Here is a 27,325-nt window from a genome sequence, read left to right as displayed (position 1 = left end):
GCCCAGTACAAATCTCGACTCAATTTAGTGTTATTATTGTTATTTTGTACCTAGCATTTACTCATGTACAGAAGATGAGCAAGATACAGTTTCCATTCTAAAAAGTCTGAACATCTAATGGAGTAAGTGGGAAGAAGAAGAGGAGGAACAAAAGAAGGCAGAATAAAATGGGTGTCCAGGGAGATACAGAGTACCCAGGGAATCTGAAAGAGCAGATACAGAAGATAAAGATTCTATCTATGTGGGAGGCGGGTCTGTGCATAGGGAGGGAGCCAGAGGACAAGGAGCTAGAGGGGAAATCTGGGTGGTGTTGAATGCTCTGCCAGGCATTGCCTAATTTCCATAATCGGTACCTATTTCTCCTTAAAAAAATCACGTAATTGATTTTGAAAAGTTGTTTTTGGTAAGGTGTAGGATAGAGTAGAGAAAGGGAAGGCAGGAATGAGAGGACTTAGGAAGCTTCTGTAAATGGTTGAGGCGGGGTGGACATAGGAAGCCAAGGAGAGGGAAGGGATTCTCTGCCCAACCAGGATGAAGCCTGATCTCCGTCTTTGTTAAATGCCTAGCTTTCTAGTTCTTTTCATGATTCTCTTCAGATATGCACCATCATTTCTTCAGTTTCAGTGGGCATTTTGTATTATAATGAAAAGTATCATATGCACAGAGGAGAGTCACACACACACACACACACACGCACGCACGCGCGCGCACACACACACACACACACACACACACACACGGCCACCATGCAGGTCAAGAAACAGGAGTTAGTATTGTATTTTCATTGATTTATACAACTTAATTTAAAAAATACCATAGGTATTGTATGTACTCTCACTGTACACTCCTCCTTCCAGCTTTGGGCTTTCATGTACAGTGCTGGTATGTACATTCTTCTTTAATTAATATAATTAGTTTTTAGAGCAAAGTTAGATTTATAGAAAAAACTGAGCACAATGTCCACGTACTTCTCTCCTATATAATTTTCTGTATAGAAGTCTTAAACATATTTTGTTAGCCTTGTTTCTCTATATTTTGTATTTTAAATGCTATTTTTAAAATAGATTTTGATCTTTTTTATTTTACAACAGTTTGTTGCTGTATATATAAATCAAATTCATATTTATTTATTTATGTAGTACATGGGAATCAGACCCAGGGCCTCATGCATGCTGGGCATGTACTTTATTACTAAGCTATATACCCAGCCCCCATTTTTTTGTGTGTGGGTCTGGGGATGGAACCCAGGGGCATTCTATCTCCGAGCTACACCCCCTGCCCTATTTTTTATTCTTTATTTGGAAACAGGGTCTCATTGAGTTTCAGAGGTCCTCACTATGTAGCTGAGGCTGTCCACGAGTCGCGATCCTCCAGTCTCAGCCTTCCAAATGCTGGGATTACAAGCATGTGCCACCATGCCCAGCTACCCAGCCCTAATTTTTTTTTTTTTTTTTTGGTGGTACTGGAGGTGGAACCCAGAGGCTTTCTACCTCCAGGCTATACTCCCAGACCCATTTTATATTTTATTTGGAAACACGGTCTCACTTAAGTTTCTGAGAGCCTCACTAAGTAGCTGAGGCTGGCTTCGAAACTGTGTGATCCTCCTGTCTCAGCCTCCCAAGCGTGGGGATTACAAGCGTGCGCCACCACGCCCGGCTTACCCAGCCCTAATTTTTAAAGGGCACTTTTATGAAGAAAATTTATTAATTTCTCATTTTAATTCTAATATTTTACCTTTAACTTTATTTCTTTTAACACACAGTTATATCTTAGCAAATGATGATGGTTTTGGTCTTTAAAACATTCTGTGTTTTACTTTTCTTGCTCCGGCTAGGCTCTGTAGCATGATGCTGATATAAATGGTGGCTGTGGACATTTATGTGGTGTGCTTGGTCTCAAAGGGAAAGTTTTCAGTATTTCCCCAATGTTTCTAGCTAAGAAGTAGGTATTTTATTTATACCTCTATTTTGTGAATAAAGAAATTGGGGTTTAAAGTAGCCAAGCATTTTTGCTTAAAATGGCTGTGCAGGTATTTAAGGGCCAAAGTTGCTTTGGAAGTGAAGTTTTCTTGACCCTTGTCTGAGATTTTAATCACCCCCAAATACCTATGCATCTTCCAACTAAGTAATCAGCCAGACACAGAGTTCGGTTAAATGTAATATGAATCCAGTCGCACATAACCAGAATGATCTCCCTCCTTAGTCATTCTGTTCCGTGTTTTTCAATAACTACTGGAAAAGGAGTACAGGTCAACTAATGACAGAAATAGAAGCCTCTGAGTGCTATTATGGCATTTCAGAGCGTGGGAACTTTATTCATTCAACAGTTTTTATCAAGTATCTCTTATACGCCCAACACTGTACCATGTGCTGGGAAAACAAGCAAACAAAAGGCAAAATAAACACCCTCATCAAGCTTGTGCTGAGAGGAGGGATTGGTAGGAAAATAGTAGGTGATAGCATGTAAGTACATTATATATCATGTGTCCGGTGGTTCTAAGTGCCATGCCTTTTTGACAGGAGTGAGGGAGGGGTCTAAAGAGAGACTGGCAGAGGTGGGGCATGGAGGTAGGGTGTGTTATTTTACACAACTACCCACAGAAAGACTCTCTGTTGACATTTGAGCAAACAACTTTGTAGGGGAAAGAGGATGGGCTAAACTGACTTCTGCAAGAGAGTCTTTTTAGGCACAACATGCACAAGTTCAAGAGCCCCCATCTTGCCTGGCTGCAAGGGGCAGAGATGCTCAGGATACAGCAGCAGCAAGTTGGAGTGTCTAGAATGGGGCCATGAGAGCAGGTACAAGAGACACAGGGTGAAAGGCCGCCTGGAGCCTTGGTGTGCACAGGGAGATTTGCTCTGAGTGAGAGGGGAGGATGCTAGGGGGTTTGAGGAGAGCAGTGATACTCTCAGAGTGGTATTTTGAAAGAATCGCTTTGGCTCCCTGGTGAAGAGACCTCAGGATCACTGGCCAGCCAGAAGGCTACTGCGCAGGTGCAGGTGAGAGACGGTGCCTTGCCCTGGGTGCCAGGGGTGAGGTGGATGGTGGTCACAAGCAGCATGTTATTTCAATGAGAGATGATGGGATTTGCTGATATGATATTAGAAAGAGAAAGAGGAGCCATGCAGGACAAAACACACCAGTAACACCAGTATTTGGGGGGCTGAGACAGGAGGTTTGCAGGTTCGAGGCCAGTTTTGGAAACTTAACAAGATCTGTTTCAAAATAAAAAAGAAATAGCTGGGCGTGGTGGCGCACACCTGTAATACCCTGGCTTGGGAGGCGGAGACAGGAGGATCGCACAGGTTCATAACTAGCTTCGCTGGCTTAAGAGACTCTGTTTCCAAATAAAAATATAAAATAGGTCTGGGAGCATCGTCCGGAGGTAGAAGGGTTTCCAGGAACCCCAGTAACACACACACACACACACACACACACACACACACACTAATAATAATAAAAGTAAATAAAATAAATAAGAAAGAATTAAAAAGTGCTGGGGAGTATAGTTTGGAGGTAGAATGGCCCTTGACCAAGTACAAAAAAAGAGAGAGAGAAAAAAGAAGGCAGGAAGGCAGAAAAACAGAAGGCAAGAAAGCAGGCAAGCAGAAAGAAAGAAAGGAAGGAAAGAAGGGAGAGAGAAATAAAGAAAAAAGGAATTAAAGATGACTTCAGGAATTGTGGCCAAAATGGCTAGAACAGAATTGCCATTTCTGAAGATGGGAGAGACCTATGGTTGGGGGTGCCCATCAAGAGTTTGGCTTCAGGCAGGCTGTGTTTGACATGCCTCCTGGAAATCCAGGCGAAGAAGCCAGGTGAGGTTGGCCATGTGAGTCTGGAGTTGAGAGAAGAACCTGCACGTTCAGAATGGGTAAGCTTTGTCAGTAGGTTGTTGGAAGGGTGAGCTAATTGGTGTCACCTGGAGGGGAGATGGGAGGGAAGGAGGCCAGGGTGCTGAGCGCTGGGGCCCCCACAGTGCTCAGATGGCAAAGGACACTCAGAAGTGTCCGCAAAGGGGTAGAACCCAAGAGTGGTCATATGCTGGAGTCTAAGGAAGGAAAGTACTAATGTGTCAAGTGCTGCCAAGAGGCCGGCCAAGGGGGTGGGAACTTGACCACTGCTTGACCACTACGGAACCGAGGTCATCACAAAATGAAACTTGATGCCAAACATCTATGATACGCTTATGGCACATTTTGTGTAAAATCAAAGTTGAACCATAGAAATTTGGGGACCATATTTATTAAGATATTATTTTAGCTATACAAACTAGGCTTTGAACCATTTGAAATAGCATTGAACAAATTTTTAAAGTTCAGGGGTGGGTCGTGGTGTCTTTGATCAGTCACAATCTAAACCTTGATTAACTTTTTTATCATGAAAATGAGAAATACATGTTAGAAATATTTTTTATAAATATTTGACATGCGCATTGTGCATATCTTTCTGTTGGGAATTAATTGGAAATTTGAACACTTGCTGGCCTGTGGTGCTTCCCCAGAAAGACAGAAGAGCTCTGCTTTGCTAGGATTCGCAAAGGTAAAGAAGTGTTACCTCAAAATGTTTCAAATGTGCCTCCTCTATCAGGAGAGGCTCAGGGCCCCTGACATTTAATCATCTCCTTTTATCACCCTTGAATATATCTTTTTTTTTAAACTTGAAGTCATGCTATGTAGTAACATTTGGGAATATCTAGGATTTAGGAGTATTTTTCTAAATTTTCTTATGAAAGAGGGCTATATGCAGATTGGCTAGCACTAGTAATACTTTGCAGATAACTTTGTTGTCTGCCAAGAATTATGTTTGTTTCTTGTGACACACCATAACATTATCCTGTTCTTTTTGAAGAGGTAGACAAGAGTCCATTTTTATCTGTTTTTAAGTTTTATTTATTTTAATGACAATAAGTATCATAATATATTTTGATACATTTTTAAACAACTTAGAAAGATGCCAAGAAAAAAAGGTGAGGATTTGCCTTAGCAGTACCGTCTCAATCCTCTTATCCCTTCATCACTAAAACCACTATTCATTCTTTTTAGGAACATTTATTGTGATTTTATTGTGTGGTAGTTACTGTTTTAGACATTGTGGATATATTTTTTGTCTTCTGCTGGCACTCTGGTTGTTAACACCTTGGAGTATACTTTTTCTATGTACCAATGGAGACCTATATATATAAATGCATAAACACATACCATCAGTATTTTAAAAATAGAATTATCTTATACATATTTACTTAGAGCTTACTTTTCTCTTATATAAACCTACCTTGTTAGTACATGTAGCTCTATCTCTCCTTCTTTATAACTGCATAATTTCTTATCACATGAATATAATAACACAACCAATATAGTCTTAGCACTTATTTTCTAGCTGATGAGAATTCACATGATTTCTAATGTCACTCTCATGAAGATTAAAGCCTTTATTACTTTATGCATCAATATTAATTTTTTGAAGTTAGTTATGAAGTAGAATTTTTTAGTCCGGAGATGAGTACACTTAAAATATTGATATATACTGAAAAGCTTTTCTTAAAAAATAAAAAAAGCTGCATGCATCAGCTTTCAAGTTACAATTTGAGTAGGTTCAGAGATCTAATACACAGCATGGTGACCACAACAATACTGAAAATACCTGAAATTTGCTTACACGTTCTCACCACAAAACAAACAAAAAATTTTAAAGCCCCTAGGCCATGGATGTGTTAACTAACTTGATTGTGGTGATCATTTTATAGAGTATATAAATGGCAAATAATCATGCTGTGCTTTTTAAAATTATATAATCTTGTTAATGGTATCAATAAAATTAGAAAAGAAGCCATATTAATATTCTCTCTTTCTCTCTCTCCCTCTCTCTCTCTCTCTCTCTCTCTCTCTCTCTCTCTCTCTCTCTCTCTCTCTCTCTCTCTCTCTCTCTCTCTCTCCCGTACTGGGGATGGAACCCAGGGGCATTCTACCTCCAAGCTCACCCCCAGTCCTGTTTTTTATTCTTTATTTTGAAGTAGGGTCTCACTGAGTTGCAAAGGGCCTAAGTAGCTGAGGCTGGCCACAAATCGCCATCCTCTGGTCTATAATCCCTGATGCTGGGATTACAAGCGTGTGCCACTACACCCTGGTCGATATACTCTTTCTTGAAGAGTAGGCGTACTCCTATTTGCACATCAGTGTACACACTTAATAGGTCAGTCTTTTCAACTTTCCCCAGCCCAACTGACAAAATGAGAAAACAAACTGTACATTTCTAGATATGTGTGATGTGTGTATGTGTACACATGACACATACACATGCAATACGCAATGTACATATACACATTATAAATGCATATATTTGTTTTAATTTGCAGTACCTTGATTACCAGTGAAACTGAACCCCTTTTCCATTGTTTTGACTGCTTGCTTATATTTCTGTAAGTTTACTGTTAATTCATTTGTGCATTTTAATTGGCTTCTTATTGACTTTTAGGAGTTGTTTTCATGAAATCATATTATGGATATTACAAATATTTACCCTCATATGTTACTTGTTCATAAATTTTTATTTATAGTGTCTCCATGCAGAAATTTAAAAACTTCATGTTGTTGGACTTTGTCATTTTTCTGGCTTTGCCATTTTTTTCTGGCTTTTGAGTTTTGTGTATTCTTTGGGAAGGAGATTTGCATCTCAATTCATGATACTATTTCTGCATATTCTCTACTATTACATTTTAGGATTAAACAGAGATAGCTTTTTTACTTATGATCATAAGTAATATTATATAATTATAAGTGCATATTGAGGCACTCAATAACATTTCACAGATCCTTTTCTTATTCATCTATATTACCATCTTTCAAGTATTAAAACTCCTACAGGCATACGGGTTTTTTATTCTATAGCCTTTGTCTTCATGCATTTGTTCTTTTGAAATTTATGTATTACTTTAGATTCTATCTTCATAGCGTTTTTGATATTCCACACAGTACTACTTGGCACTGTCTTCCAGGTAATCTTTGAATTGATTTTTGACCTTTATTTAGTTTCACATTTAGATTTTGGTCAAAGTAGTTTTTCTTGGACGTGTAGATTAATTTGGTGATAAGTACTATCTTTAAAGTGTGTCATTCTACCCAGAGGCATGGCATATCTGCCTCTTTGGATCATGTTATACAGGTAACTGTGGGCCATACTAGATTATAATCATAGAGATAAGGGAAAGACAGTTCCATCTTAAACAGATAAGGGCATCCATCGATCTGCTCCAAACCTTCATTTTCTGCCTGTAAATTTGGCCAGGGAAGCTCTTCCTCCCTCTCTTCCTGCTGCTCTTGGCAGAGGCTCTCCACACTGCCAACCCCTTTCTCCTTCAGAATCTTCCTTTCTGTTTTTTGTGCTCATTTGTCCTTATCATTGGTCCACATGGGGCCACAGTTGACATGTTTATCTGTGGTGCCCCGGATTGTATCTTTCAATTTAGGCCATGTTTGAAAGCCTTTTTCCCCTGTTTCTTTCTCATTCAACTTCTACTTCATAAATATATATTTTTAAAAACCCAATCAACTGTTGTTTTTGTGTTTATGTTAGTGTTTTTTGTTTTCTTGATATGTCAGTTAATATAGAAACTAATGTCTCCTTTCAATATTTTACTTTTTCCTGGGAGCTCATAGACTTGGAAGCATTAAATTTTAAGCACAAATGGGATATTTGCTTTAAGAAGGAAGTTACCTGTCAGATCGTTGCACAGTGGATTCCACCTAAGATTATTTTAGAAAATTACTGCCACGGGGTGTGATAATAACTAAACAGAACATCAAAGATCACCCACTGGGTTAGGTTTCCAATGGAAGCAATAATACGGTAGATAGGTACTGAGTTATCTTTATTAAAGGAAAGGTTAAACACACAAGAGGAGGTGGGCTCGTGACTTTGCAGAGAAGGAAAAGCAAACAGAGAAATATGAATGGTATCAAAGTGAAACTGCTCTTTTCTAAGATTCACAAGAGCAGAAGTGGAAATATAAAATTTCTGCTGGGGCACTCTCTCTGATTTCTTATCATTGGTCTGACTTTTCTCCTGGAGAATCTGCTCACCTGCCAGCTCCTTTAATCTCCTTGTTCCCAACTAGCGCCCCCACCCCCTTGCCATTCTGCTTTCTAGGTGTTCATGCCCTTATTGCATGCTTGGCACCACTGCGGGCTCTGGATGTACTCATGACTCTTTTGCTTTTAACTAGTTCATTCTTTCAGCTGTCCAGTTCAGATCTGATGGTGTGGTCCATGCCCTGGGTCACTAGCTAGCTTATGAAGGTCCAGTTCTGGGGTCCAGTACCCGTAGCCTTGATGGAACAGAGTTTAGGCACAAAATCTGTTCACCTCATTAGCAGAGGCTATGAGGGGGCATAGTTCCTTTGGAGGCAGAGTAGTGCGAGTAGGAATCGGAGTGATGGTCTGTTCAGCTCAGCTAGCTCTCTTCTTGGTGACTACAGATTGCTTGGCTTAAAATATATAGTCCTCATTGAGTTTTATTTAAGCAAAAAAAACTGCATCAGATGTCTTTACTATAGCATATATAGGACAGAACTAGGTTTGAGATCAAACCTGAGTGTGTCTCTGTGTGACTTTGGTCAAAGATGGTACCCTCTCCTTTCTATCAGTGTTGGTGATACTTTATTTAGGGTTGTTGCAATAATGATATAACAATCAACACAGTGCCTATCACAAAGTAAAAACTATCTCCACCTGCTATAGCAAATAGCAGGAGATTCCTCCCTCAAAAGTATACTGTACTCATGTTGTATATGGTAACACCTTTATTGATAAAGTGAGTGATCTGGATTTGTTCTCAGTTGTGTAATGTGACTGTCACTATGATTTTATGTCTTGCCATGTTGCAGTTGTTCAAATCTCTACGTAGAGAAAGACTGTGAAATTCCTCCGATTGGTTGGCATCAGGTGCTATACTAAATAACATTTTAAAGTCTCACAGGGTAAACAGAATGTCCACATGACTCCACACTAATATCCTGTTGGAGAACAAGTGCCTTCCACGGATGTTTGGTTCTAAATACTTTAAACATTCCTCATGAAGCAGGGACCACTTTTTTCCTACCTGGAACTGTTTTGCAAACGTTTCTTGTTTGAGGACATCATTTAGACTCTCCAACCCCTTCAAAGTTTCCTTTCAAATCCTGATCTGAAATCTGGCAGTGGATTCCTCTCCTGTCTTCTGAAACCAGTTTTTATGTTCTAAATAGAAAATAAACAGCCACATTCTAGAAAGCACAAAAAAGACCAAAAATAAGACAGTGGGGGAGGCAAAGTAAAAAATACAGCATTTCAAGAGATAATCTACATACAGTGTTTTCGACAGCCAAATTCTGGGCCTGCAGGAGCAGCTCTGTCCTGTCAGAAGCAGACAATAGGCGGACGTAGGCGGATGAGAAGGGCGCGTTGGCTTGACATAATCTTGGAAAGTAATGAATTTCTAACCATTAGTTAAAAATGTTGTTTTGTCTTATTTGTTAATATCATCAAAAAGGATCTTGTTTTAAAAAAACCTCAAGTAGGTATATAGATAACTGCCAAGTCTGGATAAAGTTTACTAGTCTGACCTCTTGAGACATTCTGAGTGCTTGCCTAACAGATGCAAAGGGTCACCAACATTTATCTCAGATTCCTACCTACTCAACCTATGAGGTGCTGAGGTTCTCAAGCAGGTATTTTGTCTCTTTGAGCAATATATATACATATATACATATATATTATATATATTGGATGTTAAAATTATATGCTATAATTAGGATATGGCACAAAGAAAGTACATGCTGCTTTGTGGATACATTTCAACTTGCTAGTTGTAACTTTAGTCCTGTTCTTTTCCAATGAGATATGCTGATGTTGCATAAAAAATTATTAATCGTCTAACCATGTTACTGAAAGTATAGTATATTGGCCCAGAAGTTCTAATATTACCTAGGAACCTGTGAAAAATCTAGACTCTCAGTGACATCGCATGCACATGGACTGAAGCACAGTCTGCGTTTGAACAGGTTCACCAGGAGGTTGTCTGAAAGTTTGGAAAGACATTTGTCTAGCAGCACATGAGACTGCACAGTGGAGAACGGAGCTGTTGTTCTCAACTCTGTCTTCTTTTTGCATCTGGGAAAAATAATGTTTTTCAAGAGCCTTCACTTTTCTCGTCCATAAAATAATAGTAGTTCTTATCTTCTTTGACTAACCAAGCACTTGTGAGGAGAGATGAGCTAGACCCTGAAGTGCATTAGGTGGCAGTGGAAATCCAGGCCCTGTTATTTTATGTGGGGAGACTAAAATATGCACTTGAGAGGAAGGATAAATATTGCATTGGATACAATTGACTGTCGGACAAAATTCATTTCATTTGCTTCAGGAGATAAGGGAGGTGGAAATAATTAACTTGGCTCCTTTTTCCAAAGGGAGACTTACAAGTAGTCTTTTCTGCCAATCATTTTTTTCTTGCTCTTTGTGGTTAAGAAAAATAATCTAGTGCTTTCTAGTATGAAATTACAACATATAAAAATGTCTTACCTAAAAATGGAACAGAGAGTTGAAGAAATGCTATTTTACAGAGAAATCTTCTCCTGGCACAAAGGAAGCCAGAGAAGTTAGCTGGTCAGGCTAGTCCTAGTGTAGCAATGGGAAGGGATCTCAACTTTGCTTTGGGGTCAGGTGCCAGCTGTTTGCTATACATGGGCACTTGAACATTTTGGGTCCTTTTTTTACCCTATGATTCTATTTTATCACCTGCTTCAACTGTTATTAGATGTTCATTTTATGGTCCTCTAAAGACCTAATCACTAGAATTAGCAATAGTAAAAACAATTGAAAGCCCATGGTCATGGACTTGGTTGGATCACAGGTCTCTCTCCTGAGTTTCAGTAATAAGGTTGTGTATCTCTCAGACTATGACACACACAGAATCAATCAGGATATTTCCTTGACTCTTAACATCATCGTGGGTTATCCTATTTTTCTCATGTTTGTGGGGAATTCTGGAATCAGGTTACTGGAGGTCAGGCATATAGTCTTTAAGCTTCAGTTTTCCTGTGTGGACAAGAACTGAAATGTAAATTTGCCTGTCATTTTCCTTCTCATTTCCCTGACAGTTTTAAGCTTATCTGAACATACTTGTTTCTTAGTATTATCTTGTTTCCGGATAAATTAAAATAAAAAGTATTTGTCTTTTCAACATTACATATGAATTTTTGGTGAATTCTGTGTTAACTTTCAGTGATACAAACAGATTCACTTTACCTTTGTTAATGTAAAAATTCAATTATTTCTTGGAGGACCAGGTAACACACACAACACACTAATTATTACTAAGTAATACTAAGTTTTACTAATGGTAAATGACCCAAAATTTAAGTTGGGGAAAGAAAGTGGGAAGGAGGAGAAATATAGCATCTGTTATTCTAATCATAAAGATGATATGTTTTCATGCAAATATATTAAAATATATTAAATAAAATCACAAAAATATACCTTCTATCATGTCATTCCAAGATTCTAAAATTATTTTCCTCTTTCCTGACTTACTATCTGTTAATCAAACAAATGATCTTACTGCAATGATTATTACCTTGCCATAATTACATCTAGATGTTTTAGTAAATATATATATTTTTCTATCACCATCTTTAGTATCATGAATGAGTTGCTTGGTAAACACAGAAGTTTAAAAATTATTTATCTTCAGAATGTACTCATTTGGCTTGCTACTAGAATTTTATGTATGTATATTAAAATGCTATGGTATTAAAATCTGCATAATTAGGCTTTGTTCAAAGTAGAGTCCTACCTGGCTATCTATCAGCATAAAAGGACATGTGATACTGTGTCCTTGTGTGTCTCCAAACTCCAAACTCTCAATCCTAATATCTCCTCTACATGTAAGATGTCCTTCCTTTAATTCTCGTAATGCGTTCATTTGTCTCCAGATTACCCAGGACCATTGCTATGCTTAGAATTTCTGCTGTGAGTGTATCATCAAGTATCATGACAATCTCATAAATTCCTACTTTTTTTTACAGCTATATTGAGATATATTACACATACCACAAAATTCACACATAAGAGTGTAAAGTTCAGTGTTTTTTGGCATAGTTACAGAGTTGTGCAACTATCACCGCAACTTCATTTGAGAACAATTTTCAGCACCACAGAAAGAGCCCTCTATACATTAGCTGTCATTCTTCAGGACGAATCATCCCCTGAGTCTCACAATACCTGACTTTCATGATATTTAGGTGATATTTGTATCTTAGAATTGATGTTGGAGTGGAATACGTATACTTTGCATGTGAGAACGATGTGAATTTTGAGGGGTCATACTGTTATAAAATTATCGCACTAATGTGGCCTCCTCATCCAATATGGCAGCTATCCTAATTAAGAGGGAAGTTTGGACACAGAGTTGTGCATGTAGGGAAAATTCCGTATGAATTTGAATTGGTGGCCACAAGCCAAGGGGAGGCCTAGAAGTTTCTTCCTCAGTACTTCAAAGACAGCATGGCCTTCCAGGAACAAAGGATCACAAATTGGGTTTAGACAACAAGCAATGTCATTACCTCACAGTTCTGGAGGTGAGAAGTCTGGGATGAAGACATCGGCAAGGCGGGGCTTCAGGGATACAGTCTTTAGTATTTTCCCTGTGGTTTTAACTGGATTTGTTGTTATTGCTTTTTTTTTTATTGGAAGAAACAAAAGCTCCTGAAGATGATGAAATGGAGAAGCTCTACAAATCATTAGAGCAAGCTAGTCTATCTCCTCTTGGAGACCGAAGACCTTCCACCAAAAAGGAGTTGAGAAAGTCATTTGTGAAGCGGTGCAAAAATCCATCCATTAATGAGAAACTTCACAAGATTCGAACTTTGAATAGCACATTAAAGGTAAGAGGACTTCAGACTGCAGTTGAACTCTGGAGCGGAGGCAAAGATGGAGATTCTGCAGTCACACTAGTAACAGTGTGTGTGGGTGGAGGGAAGGGCAATAAAAATAAATATAATCTTTATAGGATAAGATGACTCTTGACATCGTACATCATTAGGACATTCCACACAGTAACACCATGACAATTTTTTCACAATAGGCTTTGATTTTACATTCACTCCAATATAAAAATTAAAATTTAAGCGCCTACATAGAAAGCATCATATATAATTATTTTTTGTAACCCTTGTGCCTAGCATAGTGCCTATGATGTTGATTAGAAACAGAGATCATCAGTTGGAGAAAATAAACAGGAATATCATTAAGATCTCAGGTTTCAAGCCCGGCGTGGTGGCGCACCCTTGTAATCCCAGCCTTCGGGAGGCTGAAACCTGAGGATTCCGGTTCGCGGACAGCCTCAGCTACTTAGTGAGGCCTTCTGCAACTCAGTGAGACCCTGTTTCAAAACAAAGAATAAAAAATAGGGCAGAGGCTGTAGCTTGGAGGAATGCCCCTGGGTTCCATCCCCAGACCCACAAAAAAGAAAAAAATGATCTCAGGTTTCTTCCTGATTTGTTCTAGGGTTCCATTCTTTATTAACTCCAGGAGAAAAAAAAATCTAAATTTCAGGTAAAGACCATCAGTTGTATGCAATGCAGCCTGGGAGTAGCACCGTGAGAGCTGGCGGAGGCAGTGCACAGTCTGTGGTAATAGACCGCAGATGTTTTCACGATGGGAGCGAGGGACAGGGTGCAGAGAGGACTGAAGCTATTTTCAAGGCCTCCAATCACTGAAATGGCTCTTTATTATTAAAGCCTCTGCCTTTACAGTTAGATTATAATATGAACAGGAGGGCGCCAGGGCACTTTGTAAAAGAGTCTTAAATTAGCAGAAGATTTATAGATTTGGAAAGACCTTGATAGTTCCTCCAATTTAGCTCCGTTTTGTATATATCCTTTTGCATTAAGAATTTGAATCTTTTTCTAAGAAGAAATGTCAGAAATCAAAAAGACAAGCCTCTAAAGAGATGGCTAAGTGGCTTCTATTAGTCAGACGCCCCAGTTAGTCAGTAGAAACCTCCAGCAGCCCTGAATGGCTGCACAACTGAGTCTGGAAAAGAAAAAGAAATGTGTATTTTCATTATACAAAGAAACTCCAGATGGAGAGAAATTCTCTAATGTTTATTGCTCATTTGGCAGTGTGTACAAAATTGATCGATACTTTGGGTGACTCAATATAATATGCTGCCATATGTTGGGATTTTATTGTCTTATTTGTCTGTCAGAGCTGGATAGAAGGGAATACATTTTTTAATTGAATGGCTATTTTCCGAATTTTGCTGTGTACCAGACACTATCTATTCTAGGTCACTGTGACCATTGAGAGGAAAACCCTGAGACTGGAAACCGAGAGGAAAGGAAGACATGTAGTTAAAATGTGATGTGCTACCTATTGTGCTGGGTGCAAGCTTAGGTGGCTTCGGTCGTTCAGAGGAGGATAGTGCCTGGCTGCCTAGATCTTTAGGGCTGACATCACAGAGGTGCTGACAATTCGTTGTTGAATTAGAGAGGAAGAACCTTTCTAGAAGTTGAATGTCTACCGTGGGAAGACATGCAACTGCCCATGTTGGGAGAAGTAGGAAATGGAGGCTAAGGAGAGCCTGGCCATTCGCGGGAGAAAGACTGTGGCCTCAGACTCTTCAGAGAGCAACAGGCTGAAGCGATTAGGCCTTCACAGGAACATGCTCTGACCAGAGAATCAAAGGTTTTACTGGCCCGCGTGGTTCTCCATGACCTCTTGCTTGCCCTCCACGGTGGCCACGTAATGAATGAATTTGGCAACTGTTTCTTTTCTCCCACTATATTGCCAGGTATCTCTCACCTCCAAATTTAGCAACTTCAACAGTAAACATTTATTATTTCAGAATTTTGGTGTATTCAGGATCCAGGCAGGGCTTATCTATTTGCTTCTGCAGCTGTGAATAAGCCTGGCCATGAGCCTGTGACCCGCTGGGTGCTGGGGTGGGGTTGTCTCTCCCCTAGGAAGAATCTGACTGTAAGTCCTCACAGTGATCACTGGAAGGAGTCAGTTTCTTGCGGGTCTCAGCTCTTGTGGGTCTCAGTTGCTCTTTTACTGAGGCTGGGGCCTCAGTTCCCCGCAATTTGGGCCTCTTCAAAGGCCTCATAGCTGCAAAGCTGACTTCTCGCAGAGTGAGCAAGGCAGCCAGCGTGTAGGAGCAAGTTGAGTTACAACCCAAGGGCAGGGTGACATCACATCACCTCTCAGGTGTTCCGGTTACAGAAGCCGGGAATCAGGTTTCCCATACTCTGGGAGAGAATGATTACACAAAGAAGTGAACCCCAGAAATCAGAGAAGGGAAGGCTTCTCTCCTGCACCTAGCTGAACTGCTTTCTGTACATCGCGGAGGGCAGTCTGGTCTTTTCCACAGATCTCTTAGGTCTTACAAAAGTGTCATCATGTTAGTGCTGGGGGCTGATGAAATGTAACCCATGCCACGTGGTTCTGTCAACCTCAGGAGGTGGGAGCCAGGTTGTGGACATTGGCTTTGTTGAAAAAGAGCAACAAACACAAACAAATCACATCAACATATGCAATAGAGAGAGATAACTTGGTGCACATATGTTTGTTGATGTTGCAAAGCAGTCACAATTCTCTTTTGCTGTTTCAAGGCAGTCAGTGTAGTGTTTGCCACCGAGAAAAGCAAGGGTCGCCAATGGAGAGGCTCTGAGGTGCTGGGGAGGATCCTTTATGATCTTGCTGTTGGCTACACAGATGTGCTGCTGTTGTGACAGTTCCAAAGAACAAACCTTTCTAGGGATGTACTTTCTTCTACATGTTACATTGCAATAACATTACTTATCTAAAAAAATTCAAAGCTGGCGTATGAAGAAGCAAAGACAGTGGAGTTTCCTGCTGAAACAAGGGAACTGATGAACAATAACAGACAGTGTTAGTGATAGGCGCAATCCATAAACAAAGAAAAACCCACATGCTGGAATTGTGTTGAAATGAATGGGTTTTTTGAGGAAATTCTTGAAAGCTGAGGAAGTTATGATATTCATGGAATACATGAAATGTAGAGCTTTTGGACTTATTGACACCTCGAAGTTCATTGGCTAAGGCTGTCTTTAATTTAAAATGAATTATCAAAGGAATAATTAATAGGTCTGAAACTTTCTCAAAGTTGCTCTGGCCTATATTAAAGAGAAACGAACCCCATCTTTTCTATAACTGCTTTGGTGTGACACATTTCCAGTGTCTAAGGCATGAGTCAAACCATGTGCTCAGTGAATATTTCTATTTTACTTATTTCATGAATATTTAGGTAAAAATGGAAAATGCAACATATTTACTTTCTCTGTATTTTTGGAGACTCTTCAAACCATGTCTGCCTGCTAGAAAGGAAGACTGATGCTGTCAAAGTGGTTCAAAGCCTTTGCTAGCCTCCCACGCCAGCCAGAAGAAGTAGGGCCAATCCCCAGCATGCCTGGTCTCAAAAGCTTGGGAGGTTTTTTTTTCTTTTTTTCTTAATTTCCTTTTTTTATACTCTTGTCTATAGTCTTTGATGTAGAAAAGCTCTAACATAGATTTAACCCAAATGATCAGAAACTTGAATTGTTTAGAACCAGAAACCATATGAAAAGTCTTAGCCTTATTGCAAAAATTAAAAAAATATATGTTTTCCTAAAACTTTGATCAAATTTAGTGGTGGTTATCTAATATTTTGCCTTTTAAGATGAGTTTTCCAAAGTTTTGTTCATCATCAAGGATCCTACCTAGATTTTCAATAAAATATTAAGATCTCCCTCTAACACTGATGTCTAAAAATTTTTTAGACCCAAATGGAATTCCATAAATAACTTTATATTAATAGCATGGTAGGGATATCAGAGGATGAATGCTTGCTTACTTACTGACATATATTTTGAAAAGAATTTTTTAAGTACAGATATTGAAGACTCAAGAGAGAAGAAATAGAACTCGTTTAGTCCTGCCTGTCTTTCTGCCTTTTTTCTTCCATTCTTCTTCCTTCCTTCCTTTCTTTCTTCCCTTCATTATTTCTTGTGGTACTGAGGAGTGAACTCAGAGGCATTCTTTTTCTGAGCTACACCCACAGCCCTATTTTGTTTTTTATTTTGAAACACTGGATCTTATTATGTTGCAGAACCCCTCTCTAAATTGCTGAGGCTGGCTTTGAACCTGCGATTCCTGTCTTAGCTTTCCAAGTCCTGGGATTACAAGCATGCACCACCATGCCTCACTCCTGCCTTCCTGCAAACACTTCTCTAGTTGCCTGCTTACCCCTCCTCTCCTCTTCAGGGGTCCCGGGGCACTTCCTTATTATCTTTCTTCGGTTACTTTTTTTTTTTTTTGCGGGTCTGGGGATGGAACCCAGGGGCATTCGACCACTAAGCTACACCCCCTGCCCTATTTTTTATTTTTTATTTTGAAACAGGGTCTCACTGAGTTGCAAAGGGCCTCACTAAGTAGCTGAGGCTGTCGGCAAACCGCGATCCTCCAGTCTCAGCCTCCTGAATTCTGGGATTACAAGTGTGCGCCACCATGCCCCGCCAGTTACTTTCTTGGTGTAGTGTTTGGGACTTCACAGTATGGAGGTCACTGGTTCATGATGCAGCCAAAATTCTGGTGGGAGAAAGACTTTGAAAGCATGGGCACAGGGGCCTGGAGATAAGGAGGAGAGGAGAAACAGGGGCTGGGGAGAGATTGGGGTCCCAGAGGACTTTTGAGATGAGAGAACTCAGTGTGTGTGTCGGCCAGTGAGAATGGCCACGTGGAGATGGGAAACTTGCATCACAGACATGGGGAAAATGACTGGGGTTTCTCGAGCAGGAGGGCAGGGCAGTCGTCCCCAAGAGTAGGGACTGGTCTGTACTAGAAGCACAGATATTCTGTATGAACAGGAGGTGAGGCAGCCTTTATTTGTGCGGATTTAGGTGGCTGGTGATCGGAACTTGGGGGACTCCTTAGATTGTTCCCAATTTCCTCAAGCAATGGAGGGCAAATTCATTAGCCGTGAGGAGGCAGAGGAAATTTGAGATGAGATGGAAGTTTTGAACTAGTCACTTTGAAGAGGGGGAGGGACAGGGCAGTGGGAGTGTGGTTACTTCGTAGTGGTGACAGTCCACTTCCTGGCAGTGCTCTTGAATTTGAAGGGGGGCAGCAAACGTGATCAGGAAGTGTCAGCTGCACGTACTCTGCCTGGGAGGTTGGCAGGGAGGTTGGTTCAGTCGTGGGCAGGCCCTGAGCATCTACATTGCACCTAGTGTTGTGTTAGGTGCCAGGAGTACAGGGATGAAGGAAATATCTTTCCTTTCACCTTCTTTAAGCTTTAGACCAGACGGTCTGCCAGGTCCATAAGCATCTAAATATTCCATGGTGGGGTCAAAGAGCACACTAAGCATTGAAGGGCAGGAGGGCAAACAGAGTGGGATGCTTCACAATCCATGTCTTTTTTTTTTTTGAGGGGCAATAAAGTGTCCTAGAGGCAGACGTGGTGGTGCACTGGAGGCTGAGATGGGAGGATTGCAGTTCGCGGACAGCCTCAGCTATTTAGCAAGGCCCTTCGCAAATCACTGAGACCCTGTTTCAAAAATAAAAAGACAAGGAAAAAAATAGGGCTGGGATAGTAGCTCAGAGGTACAATGCCCCTGGGTTCTATCCCAGTACTGCAAAAAAAAAAAAAAAAAAAAAAGAAAGGAAGAAAGAAAGAAAGAAAGAAAAGCAAAAAGCAAAAAGCAAAAAGCAAAAAAAAAAGTGTCTTAAGGAATGTGAGGCCTGAAGTGAGTATTGATTTGTGAGTTACAGAATATTTGGGTAAAGGAGGACTAGGATGTGTTCCAAGCAAAAGCAACTCTGGAAATTAGGGTTCTTCCTAGTCGTGAACTAGCCTGTGTGGATGAGAAAATGCACCATCAGTACTCTCAGACTAGGGAGGAAGAAGGAGGTGGAGGACTGAGTGACCTGGAGTCCACTAAGAGGACTCAGCATGTCGGTGCAGTCCCTGCCCTGTCTCATGGAGTCTGGACTAAAGGTGGAGATTGGTGGCCAGGACCGCACTTTAGAGGTGATGGTGGCAGGGAAATTGGGATACAGTTGACTCCACATCTAAAATTGGAGCTATGGTCGTGAAGGCGGAGGGAAAAAAAGTAAGACAAGATCGTCAGAGCTGAGTAATTTATTTTAGTGTAGAGGATGATACTTCTTATTTTTATTTCATTCTATGACTACAGAAAACACTTATCCAAGCCAGGCATTAAAAAAAAAAGTGAATCACTGGTTGGACAGGGTGAAATGATACCAGTAGAATTTTTACTGTATTAGTATTATTGGAATATATACTATTTTGATGGGAGGTTAGGAGTCTCTTCTGTGAATGAAAAGTAGCCTGTGTATTTATTCTATGTAAATTAATTAAATATTATTTATTAATAGTCAATTAAGATAGTTTAGTAACTAAAATATTCATAAAGATATAATTTGTGTTACCTTGTGCCTTAGGTAAAGTGCTATGTCCCAGTTTTACTTGGGGAATTTTGGATGGCCACTGAGATGCGTCTGAACATAACTGGAAGCTTCAGGGGGTACAAATTAATACACCAAAACCAGAATCATCTCTGGGATGTGGAGTAATGGACAAATCAAACATGGTAGGGGACTTTGACCTTCTATCTGGTCCCCCCACCAGCTCTTGGTGGTATGCTAAGCTTCTATGTGGCTAGCATGTGTAACCAAACATTCTACCAGATTTCTGTAGGTATTAGAATGTTAATGTGTAAAAACACTTTGACGATTTTATCATGAATATACACATATATCTGTAAAAGGGCGGAGGAAGATGGTTTAGTAAAATGAAGATACTTATGACATGTCTCCCTCTTTTCCCCTCTGGTAGTGCAAAGAACATGATTTGGCCATGATTAACCAGTTGTTGGACGATCCGAAGCTGACAGCCAGGAAATACAGGGAGTGGAAGGTCATGAACACCCTCCTGATCCAGGACATCTATCAGCAGCAGCAGGCCCCGCCTGCCCCTGAAGGCAGCCCCCAGGAACTCAAGAAACCCCCTTCTCCTGCTTGTCTTGAAAATTCTATTTGAGATAAGGCCAGGATTCTCTCCTCTTATAATTTACTGCAAACAACTCTATGGATGTCGCAAGAGCTTAAGTTTGTCCTTAAAAGGAAAACTGAAGTTCCCTACTTCCCCATAAAAATGCAGCTGGGGTGAAGACAGTTACCAGGTGCAGCTGGGCTCCTTGTTTCAAAGCATCACAGTCATCAGGATTGGAAGGATGAAATCCAACAGAGCAGATGTGTGTGTGTGTGTGTGTGTGTGTGTGTGTGTGTGTGTGTGTGTGGTGTGTGTGTGTACCTACTGGGAGCTTGTGGTGATGGTAGGCAGGTGATAAGATGTAAGAAGCATATCTTCTATCACTTAAGAGAAGTTCAACATGCCGTGCACAAAAGGACCATTTTTACTAGGGACAGTTATTCACAGAAACGTTGTTTTATCCAAAAGAAGTGTGCACATATTCCACCATCACGAGTAGCAGAATTCTTCAAAGCCTTTTTAATTTTGTTTTTGAGTGAAAGAAAGTTTTCTATAGCAGTAACTGGAATACAACAGATCTTGTATTGCAGTACAAATATTTCTTGCCTCTGGTACAGAATGGCGGTGCTTTTCCACCTGGAGAGAAATAAGAGTGACATGTGGAGAGCCCAAGAGGTGAGCTCTACCGCCCACTCCTTCCAAGGACAGCTTGATATTTTCACACTGTACTCGGGTTGGAGAATCTGGTTAATATTCCTTTTCCTTACAACAGAAAGGAAAACTTTCCTTGTTACAGTTGGAGACTGCTAACCATAACCTTAGCTTTCCCAGTCCACTGTAGGAGATACTAATAAGCCCAGTAGGGAAAGCTCTGATGCTTTTTCTTTGGTCCTGGCACCATGCACAGTGTGAATTTCTATCCAGTTTTCCTGGCATCAGTATGGATAAGATGACTATGGTATTGGAATTGTTTCAGTATCTTTACTCAGAAAAAAAATCAAGAGCAACAAAAGAATTAGACATGATTGTTTTATTTTTGTATGTTTATGTGTCATATTGTGTGCTCTGTGAATAGCTATAATATGTTTCTTATTTAAATATATTTATAGAAGTTCAAATTACTAGTGTTTTAAAAGATGATATACTATTATATGTTTTGTTCAGTATATATTCTGAAAGTATATAGTTTTTGCTTGAGAAAAATATGAATACTATTGATTTATTGGAGTCATGTTGCACTATAATGTATGAGGAATGCTCAGGAAATCTTGTTTGACAAATATGGTGGCATGTACTAATATATATATTTTTTTCATTTTCTGTACTCTCTCTTCTATCTTTCTATAGCTCTTAAATTCCTGTATTTGTTGTAGGTCATTCTCTTAACTTTCATCTTGGGTTATGCCTTCTAGTTAATAAACTTTAATCTTTATGCCATTTATGCCCATCAACCCTAGGCCAAATGAGACCTAACTCATGACAACATTAGACTAAAGAGTAATAGAAATGTGAGGTTTGTTGTAAAGAGAACTCAACAGAGAAACAATACGAATTTTTCACTAAGTGCAATGAAGATTTCTCACCATGATAATAACCACAACCCACTAAGAACCCATTTGGGTCCTACCTGCTGCTAGCAAGTTGTTGACATGACACATTTCATTTTATAGCATCAGATTATGGCTTGACATTTCAATGGAAAAAAACCACTCGAATTGTGTTTGCAAACTAAATGGAAATCGTTGTTGAATATTTCCCCAGGTTTTACTAAGAAGACTTCATACTGTAGATAAGCAAAACCCCTAGAATTAAGAGAACAGAAGCAAAAAGCAGGAATCAAGTTACAGTGCTAAAAGCTTATTTAATATCAGAAATCATGTATATCAGTTTGGCCTAGCAAATATTTCTGTACTCCAATACTAAATGAAGCATAAAGATGATCCTAAGTAAGCACACGAGTCATCAGGTAGGATGATACTCTGGTTCTAGAGCCCAGTGCTTCGGCATCTTTAGAAGTTTTCATTGGTTCTGTGGTTAGCAGTTATTAGAAGGTTGATGGTTTGGGATATACAATGTAAAAGGAGTGCTGCAGGAAGGAAAAATACTAATGGAGAAAATAATAGTAGGGCATGCAATATCTTTCTACCTCTTTTTATTTGTTTTGCAACAAAAACCTATAGACTTCCAAACAGTTTTTTTTTCTAAATCAAATAGCTCCAAACAGTTTTGATAGGGGCTGGTGGATACATTTAAATGTTATATTTTGACCTTTTATTAATACCCATTGAACTGAGTTTTTAATGTTAACTCCTTTAGTATCATTCAAATTTAAGTATTTTTTAACTTTTTATTGGTGCATTGTAGTCATACATCTTAATGGAGTAAAAGATGGTGGAGGCATACATGCACACATCACCCAACTGGCCCTTACCCAATTCATGCCCCATTCCCTCCCTCTCTCTCCTTCTCATGTTTGTCTTAGTGATTGACTTTCATATGTTTGTTAATGTACATCTCTAATGAACATTAGAGAATTTCCCTCTTCCCCGCTACTATCCCCTCAGGTTGCCTTATTTACTCATCTACACTATCCCCTTCTTTGTCTAGAGTTCCTCCTATGACCCATTTTATCCTTAGCTTTCTCATATTAGGAAGAACATCCAATTTCTTATTTTTTGTAACTGGCTAATCTCACTTAGCATAGTATTCTCCAGTTCCAACCATTTCCCTGTAAATGATGTAATTGTGTTTTTCCTGATGGCTGAGTAAAATTTCATTGTGTACATATCTTATAGTTTTGTAATCCATTGATCTGTTGATGGACATTTTGGCTGGTTCCATAGTTTGGCAATGGTGAAATGTGCAGCTATGAATATAGATACAGAAGCATAAGTTTAGTTTTGTTTCCATTCTTTTGGGCAGATACCCAGAAGTAGTATTGCTGGATCATATGGTAAGTGTGTTCCTATTCTTCTGAGAAGCCTCCGTTTTTCCAAAGTGATCTCACTAATTTGCAATCCCACCAACAATGTATTAGAGTTCCCACTTCTCCACATCCGCGCCAACATTTGTTGTTGTTTGTGTTTTGAATGATTGCCATTGTAGTTGGAGTTAGGTGAAATCTCAGGGTAGTTTTGATTTGCATCTCTCTGATTGCTAATGATGTTGAGCATTTTTTCATGTACTTATTGGCCATTTGGATTTCTTCTTTCATGAAGTGTCTATGTAGTTCCCTTGCCCATTTTTTCATTGGGTTATTTGTTTTCTTAGTACTGAGTTTCATGAGTTTTCTGTATATTCTAGATATTAGTCCTCTATCAGAGGAGTAGATGGCAAAAATCTTCTCCCATATGTGGGATTGCATTAAACTGAAGAGCTTCTGTGCAGCAGAGGAAACTATCAAGAACCTCAACCAAGAGCTAACAGTACTATTCAAATTTAAGGGTAAAAATCAGTCCATGTGGTTACTTGTCCAAGCCTTAGAGTTATTTTTGAAAGTCACTTGAAGAAAGTGGGTCTTGGAGTTTCCACTTTAGTACTCAAAACTCACTTTGCAGAACATCTCCAAATGAAAGTTAGATAGAATCACATGGTTTTCCAGACCGCCATCCCCTCCCCCGCCCCAGCTTATTACTGTTCCCTCCTTTGTAAAAAGAAAAAAAAATGCCTGTGCTTTATACTACTTTGAATTGGAAGTAAAGAAGTAGGGAGCTGCTTCTATGAGTTCTTCATAGCAGCAATGGCCACTACAAGACAGGTGGGGGCAGGTCAGAAGAGAGTGACAAGAGTTGGTGACACTTCTCATGACATTTAGTACAGAGGACGCCTGGTAAGTTCTGCCTTGACCTAAGGTCATTTTTCTGGTCCAAAAGATATTGGGAAAACTGGTTTACTCCCAGTTTCTTTCTCCCACTCCTGGAGAATATTCAGCTCTTAGATGGATTTGCAGTAGTTAGTGGGGTCCAACATGAGGCTCCTTTACCCACTCCTACAGCCATGGGATTTTTGGCTCTGGAAGAACTCAGAACTGTGGATGGCTGGTCAGGAAGGAAGTAAAAGATGTCTGTGTAGAAGTCCTTCCAAAATGGTGGCCCTTGTTAAGGATTAGGATGGGGGTTGGGGGAGGATTTGCTTTGGGGCTGTGGGTAGAGGAGGGTTTGGCCTCTGTCTTCTTGACCTTTAGTCCCAGACTGGAGCCTGATATGAGGCTCTCACTGGTTCATACATTACAAGTACACAATGCAGCCCACATCCTTCTGACATTTGAAGGATATCTGTTGCTTTTAAGAACTCTTAGTTTTGGTCTAATAGCTCAAAGCTCAGGACAGAATCCAAGTCGTAGAAATATTCCTAAAGTATACAGTTTTTACAAGCTCCAGGAGGCTTAAGGAGTCAAATGTCAGTGCACACTCATGCCTTAGATTTACAAGCACTTTGTAGTTGGCCAATGGGTGTGTTCCTGGCCCTCCATCCCCACCTCGGTCCTCCCCTCCCTCGTACTGTCCCCTTGCTCTGAGTGGGACGATTGTGGGTTATTGGCACAGTGAAGTGCCTGGCCCCAACCCAGACTGTGGGAGCCAGAACTCCAGCTTGAGTCTGGGGACTCTGGATAAGAAGCCTGGGTTTGCTTGCTGTCTTGCAAAATTGCTATTGGGGGAGAGCCAGTGTAGAAGTCTAACTTGGATCTCTGCTCTGTTGATCTGGGCTGGGCACACAGCCCCTGCCACGGTAGTCCTTTGCTAAACCATCCACCGGAGCCCCGAGGGCCTCTGGCCTTTGGCATAGTCTCTTTGCAAAGGTCCTGTGCCATTTGCCGCTGAGCTCTCTGAGAAGCAGGCTTGACTTAAACACTCTGTGCTTGCTTCTTTCTTTCTTTCTTTCTTTCTTTCTTTCTTTCTTTCTTTCTTTCTTTCTTTCTTTCTTTCTTCCTGTAAATGATAGTATTCATTAGTGCTGCGGGTCCCTTAGATGAAAGAGGGATATTCAGAGAAGCGGAGTGTTTGTTTTAGTTTTTTAGGATGTGTCATGTCAGAAGTCAGAGACCCAGTTTAGTGATTAGTGGTTAGTTTTCTGACCTTCCTCTCTCTATTTCTTCTCCAGCAATTATAAGATTTTCCTCAGTGTGACTTCAAATGATGAGCAATGTCACAAAGTTGAGACAGATTAAAAGAGCAAAAGTTTTTTTTAAGTCTTTTGAGGAGAGGTGCTATCTCAGTTCAAGCCATATCTAAGTTCATGGACACATACCTCTTTGTAAGAAGGAAAGACAATATTTTGATAAAGTCACACAGATGATTTAGTGAGCAATTTAGGTACAGAGAATAACTTCCAGTGTCACTTTATATTGAAAAGCTGCCATTTCCAAATCAAGTTTTGGGATGTTTCTCTTTTTCAGTCTAGTAGAAATTGATAGGTGGTGGAGGATTTCCAGTGTATTAACCTTCCGATGTTTTCATATACGTATTTCACAAAAGGAATTGGATCTTAGAAACAGGAGGCGATCTGTGCCTAAAGTTTTGTCACACCCAATTACAAGTGAAGACCCTTCAATTAGATTTTTGCAAACCATCTAAAATAGGCAGGAGGTGGGGGATAATTCCACTCTCCCCAGAAAGCCTCCCATCCCAGCGAATGAGATGTGAGCAGACACATGCTTTTCTGTGTTGTGAGACACAAAGTAATTTCCTTGCCTCTTATGGACATCTTTATTCTTTTAACCACAGAAACACGTGGGAAAAATGCATTCTATATTTTAAAAATAAGTTTTTACAATTCTCTTCCTGTAAGGAAACTTAATTGCTCTGTCTTTATATTTCTTTGCCTTTAGTTCAAAGGGAAGCATGTCCCATTTAACACCCTGTAATAAAAACCGGGATCTTAAATCACCACATATGTTAATATCTTTGCATGACGGGGATATGACTTTTAGCATTGCATGGTGTTTAGAACAAGATGTGAATGTGGAGATATCTTAAATTTCATCGTGCTTTTATTCCTTGTCATCAACCCCTTTGGGCTAAACTGGAAGAGGAGGCATGGATCATTTCCCATTTTATGTTTTTCAGGATGACTTGTAAGATAAAAATAAAAAAACAAAAGAAAATATATCTAGTAAAATTATATGGAAGAAACCAAAATATACTGCTTGTGTTTATTTTTCTGCTCTGCTCTGTTGCTTTCTCAAAGGACAAAAATTAAAACACAAACCCAAACCCTTTCTCAGGCAAGTGTGTGTGGCCGCACTTTGAGCCTCTGTAAGGTTATAGTGCCCTCTGGTGGCAGTCACGGAGAATAATAGATTCCCCGTGATTTTCTCTTTGACTACAAAGATCTAATTCTGTTGGGGAATCTATTTCAACAATAACTGTTGCAGGCTTCTCTGATGTTTCTCGTTTTTCAGATTTACTTCATATTTATTGATGTTTAGATTTTTTAAAAAATACATATTAGTCCACAAGATTTGACTTGCTCATTATATTATATTATATCATTACTGGGCACTCACATTTTGTTCCTGAGAATTTTTTAAAACTGCAGATTTTAGAAGTTAGTACTGGGGTGGTATCAAAGTTCTTTATAATACACGTTATATTTGTGTGAAAAGGGAACAAAATTATTGAAATATCAAAACATTTTGTTTTTCCTTAGACCTGCTGACCAGAGCCTGGGTTAGGACTCAATTCACACCTATCTACTGGCTGTCTACACCAACAGCGACTTTTCCTATTTTATACCTTCTCTCCTATTCTTCACCTTCCACACTGAGCCCCACACCCCTTTTTATCCATTCTATCACCACCAAAGACTTGTAGAGTCTTACATAGAAGCAGTAAAAATGTTTTTAGGACAAGGTGATAAGAAAAAGGCCTTAGATACAGGATGCTTCTGATTTCTAGAACAACCTTGTATTAGTTTCCTATTTATGCTCTAACAAATGATCACAAATCAGTAGTTAAAAGTTTGTTACCAATTGGGCATGGTGGTCTGCTCCTGTAATCCCAGTACAGGAGGCGGAGGCAGGAGGATCACAGATTTGAGGCCAGCTTCAGCAATAAATCCAGGCCCTTAGCAACTTAGTGATACTCTATGTCCAAAAAAAGGCTGGGGGTATAACTCAGAGGTAAAATATCCCTGGGTTCAACCCCCAATAACACACACACACACACACACACACACACACACACACACACACACACACTTGTTACCTTAATGTCTTGACAGCATTGCATCTTTTGTGGAGAGTCTAGGGCAGAATCCATTCCCTTACTCCGTCTAGCTCCTA

General features: G+C 39.8%; 1 protein-coding gene across 1 annotated transcript in view; it reads left to right on the top strand.

Moving 5' to 3' along the window:
* IPCEF1 (interaction protein for cytohesin exchange factors 1) overlaps positions 1–20,091 on the top strand; it is a gene marked incomplete at its 3' end in the record, with an annotated part of 70,016 nt that extends 49,925 nt beyond the window's left edge. Inside the window, exons 8-9 of the mRNA XM_080700151.1 lie at positions 12,723–12,913; positions 19,888–20,091. Coding sequence (XP_080556277.1) covers positions 12,723–12,913; positions 19,888–20,091 — 395 coding nt within the window. The remainder of the gene's footprint in view (positions 1–12,722; positions 12,914–19,887) is intronic.
* Between the last annotated feature and the right edge of the window lie 7,234 nt (positions 20,092–27,325).

This window comes from Muscardinus avellanarius, assembly GCF_963383645.1.
Source record: "Muscardinus avellanarius genome assembly, chromosome: 8".
Lineage (NCBI taxonomy): Eukaryota > Metazoa > Chordata > Mammalia > Rodentia > Gliridae > Muscardinus > Muscardinus avellanarius.
Note: the sequence above shows the minus strand (reverse complement) of the source record. Positions and strands in the feature narration are given on the sequence as shown.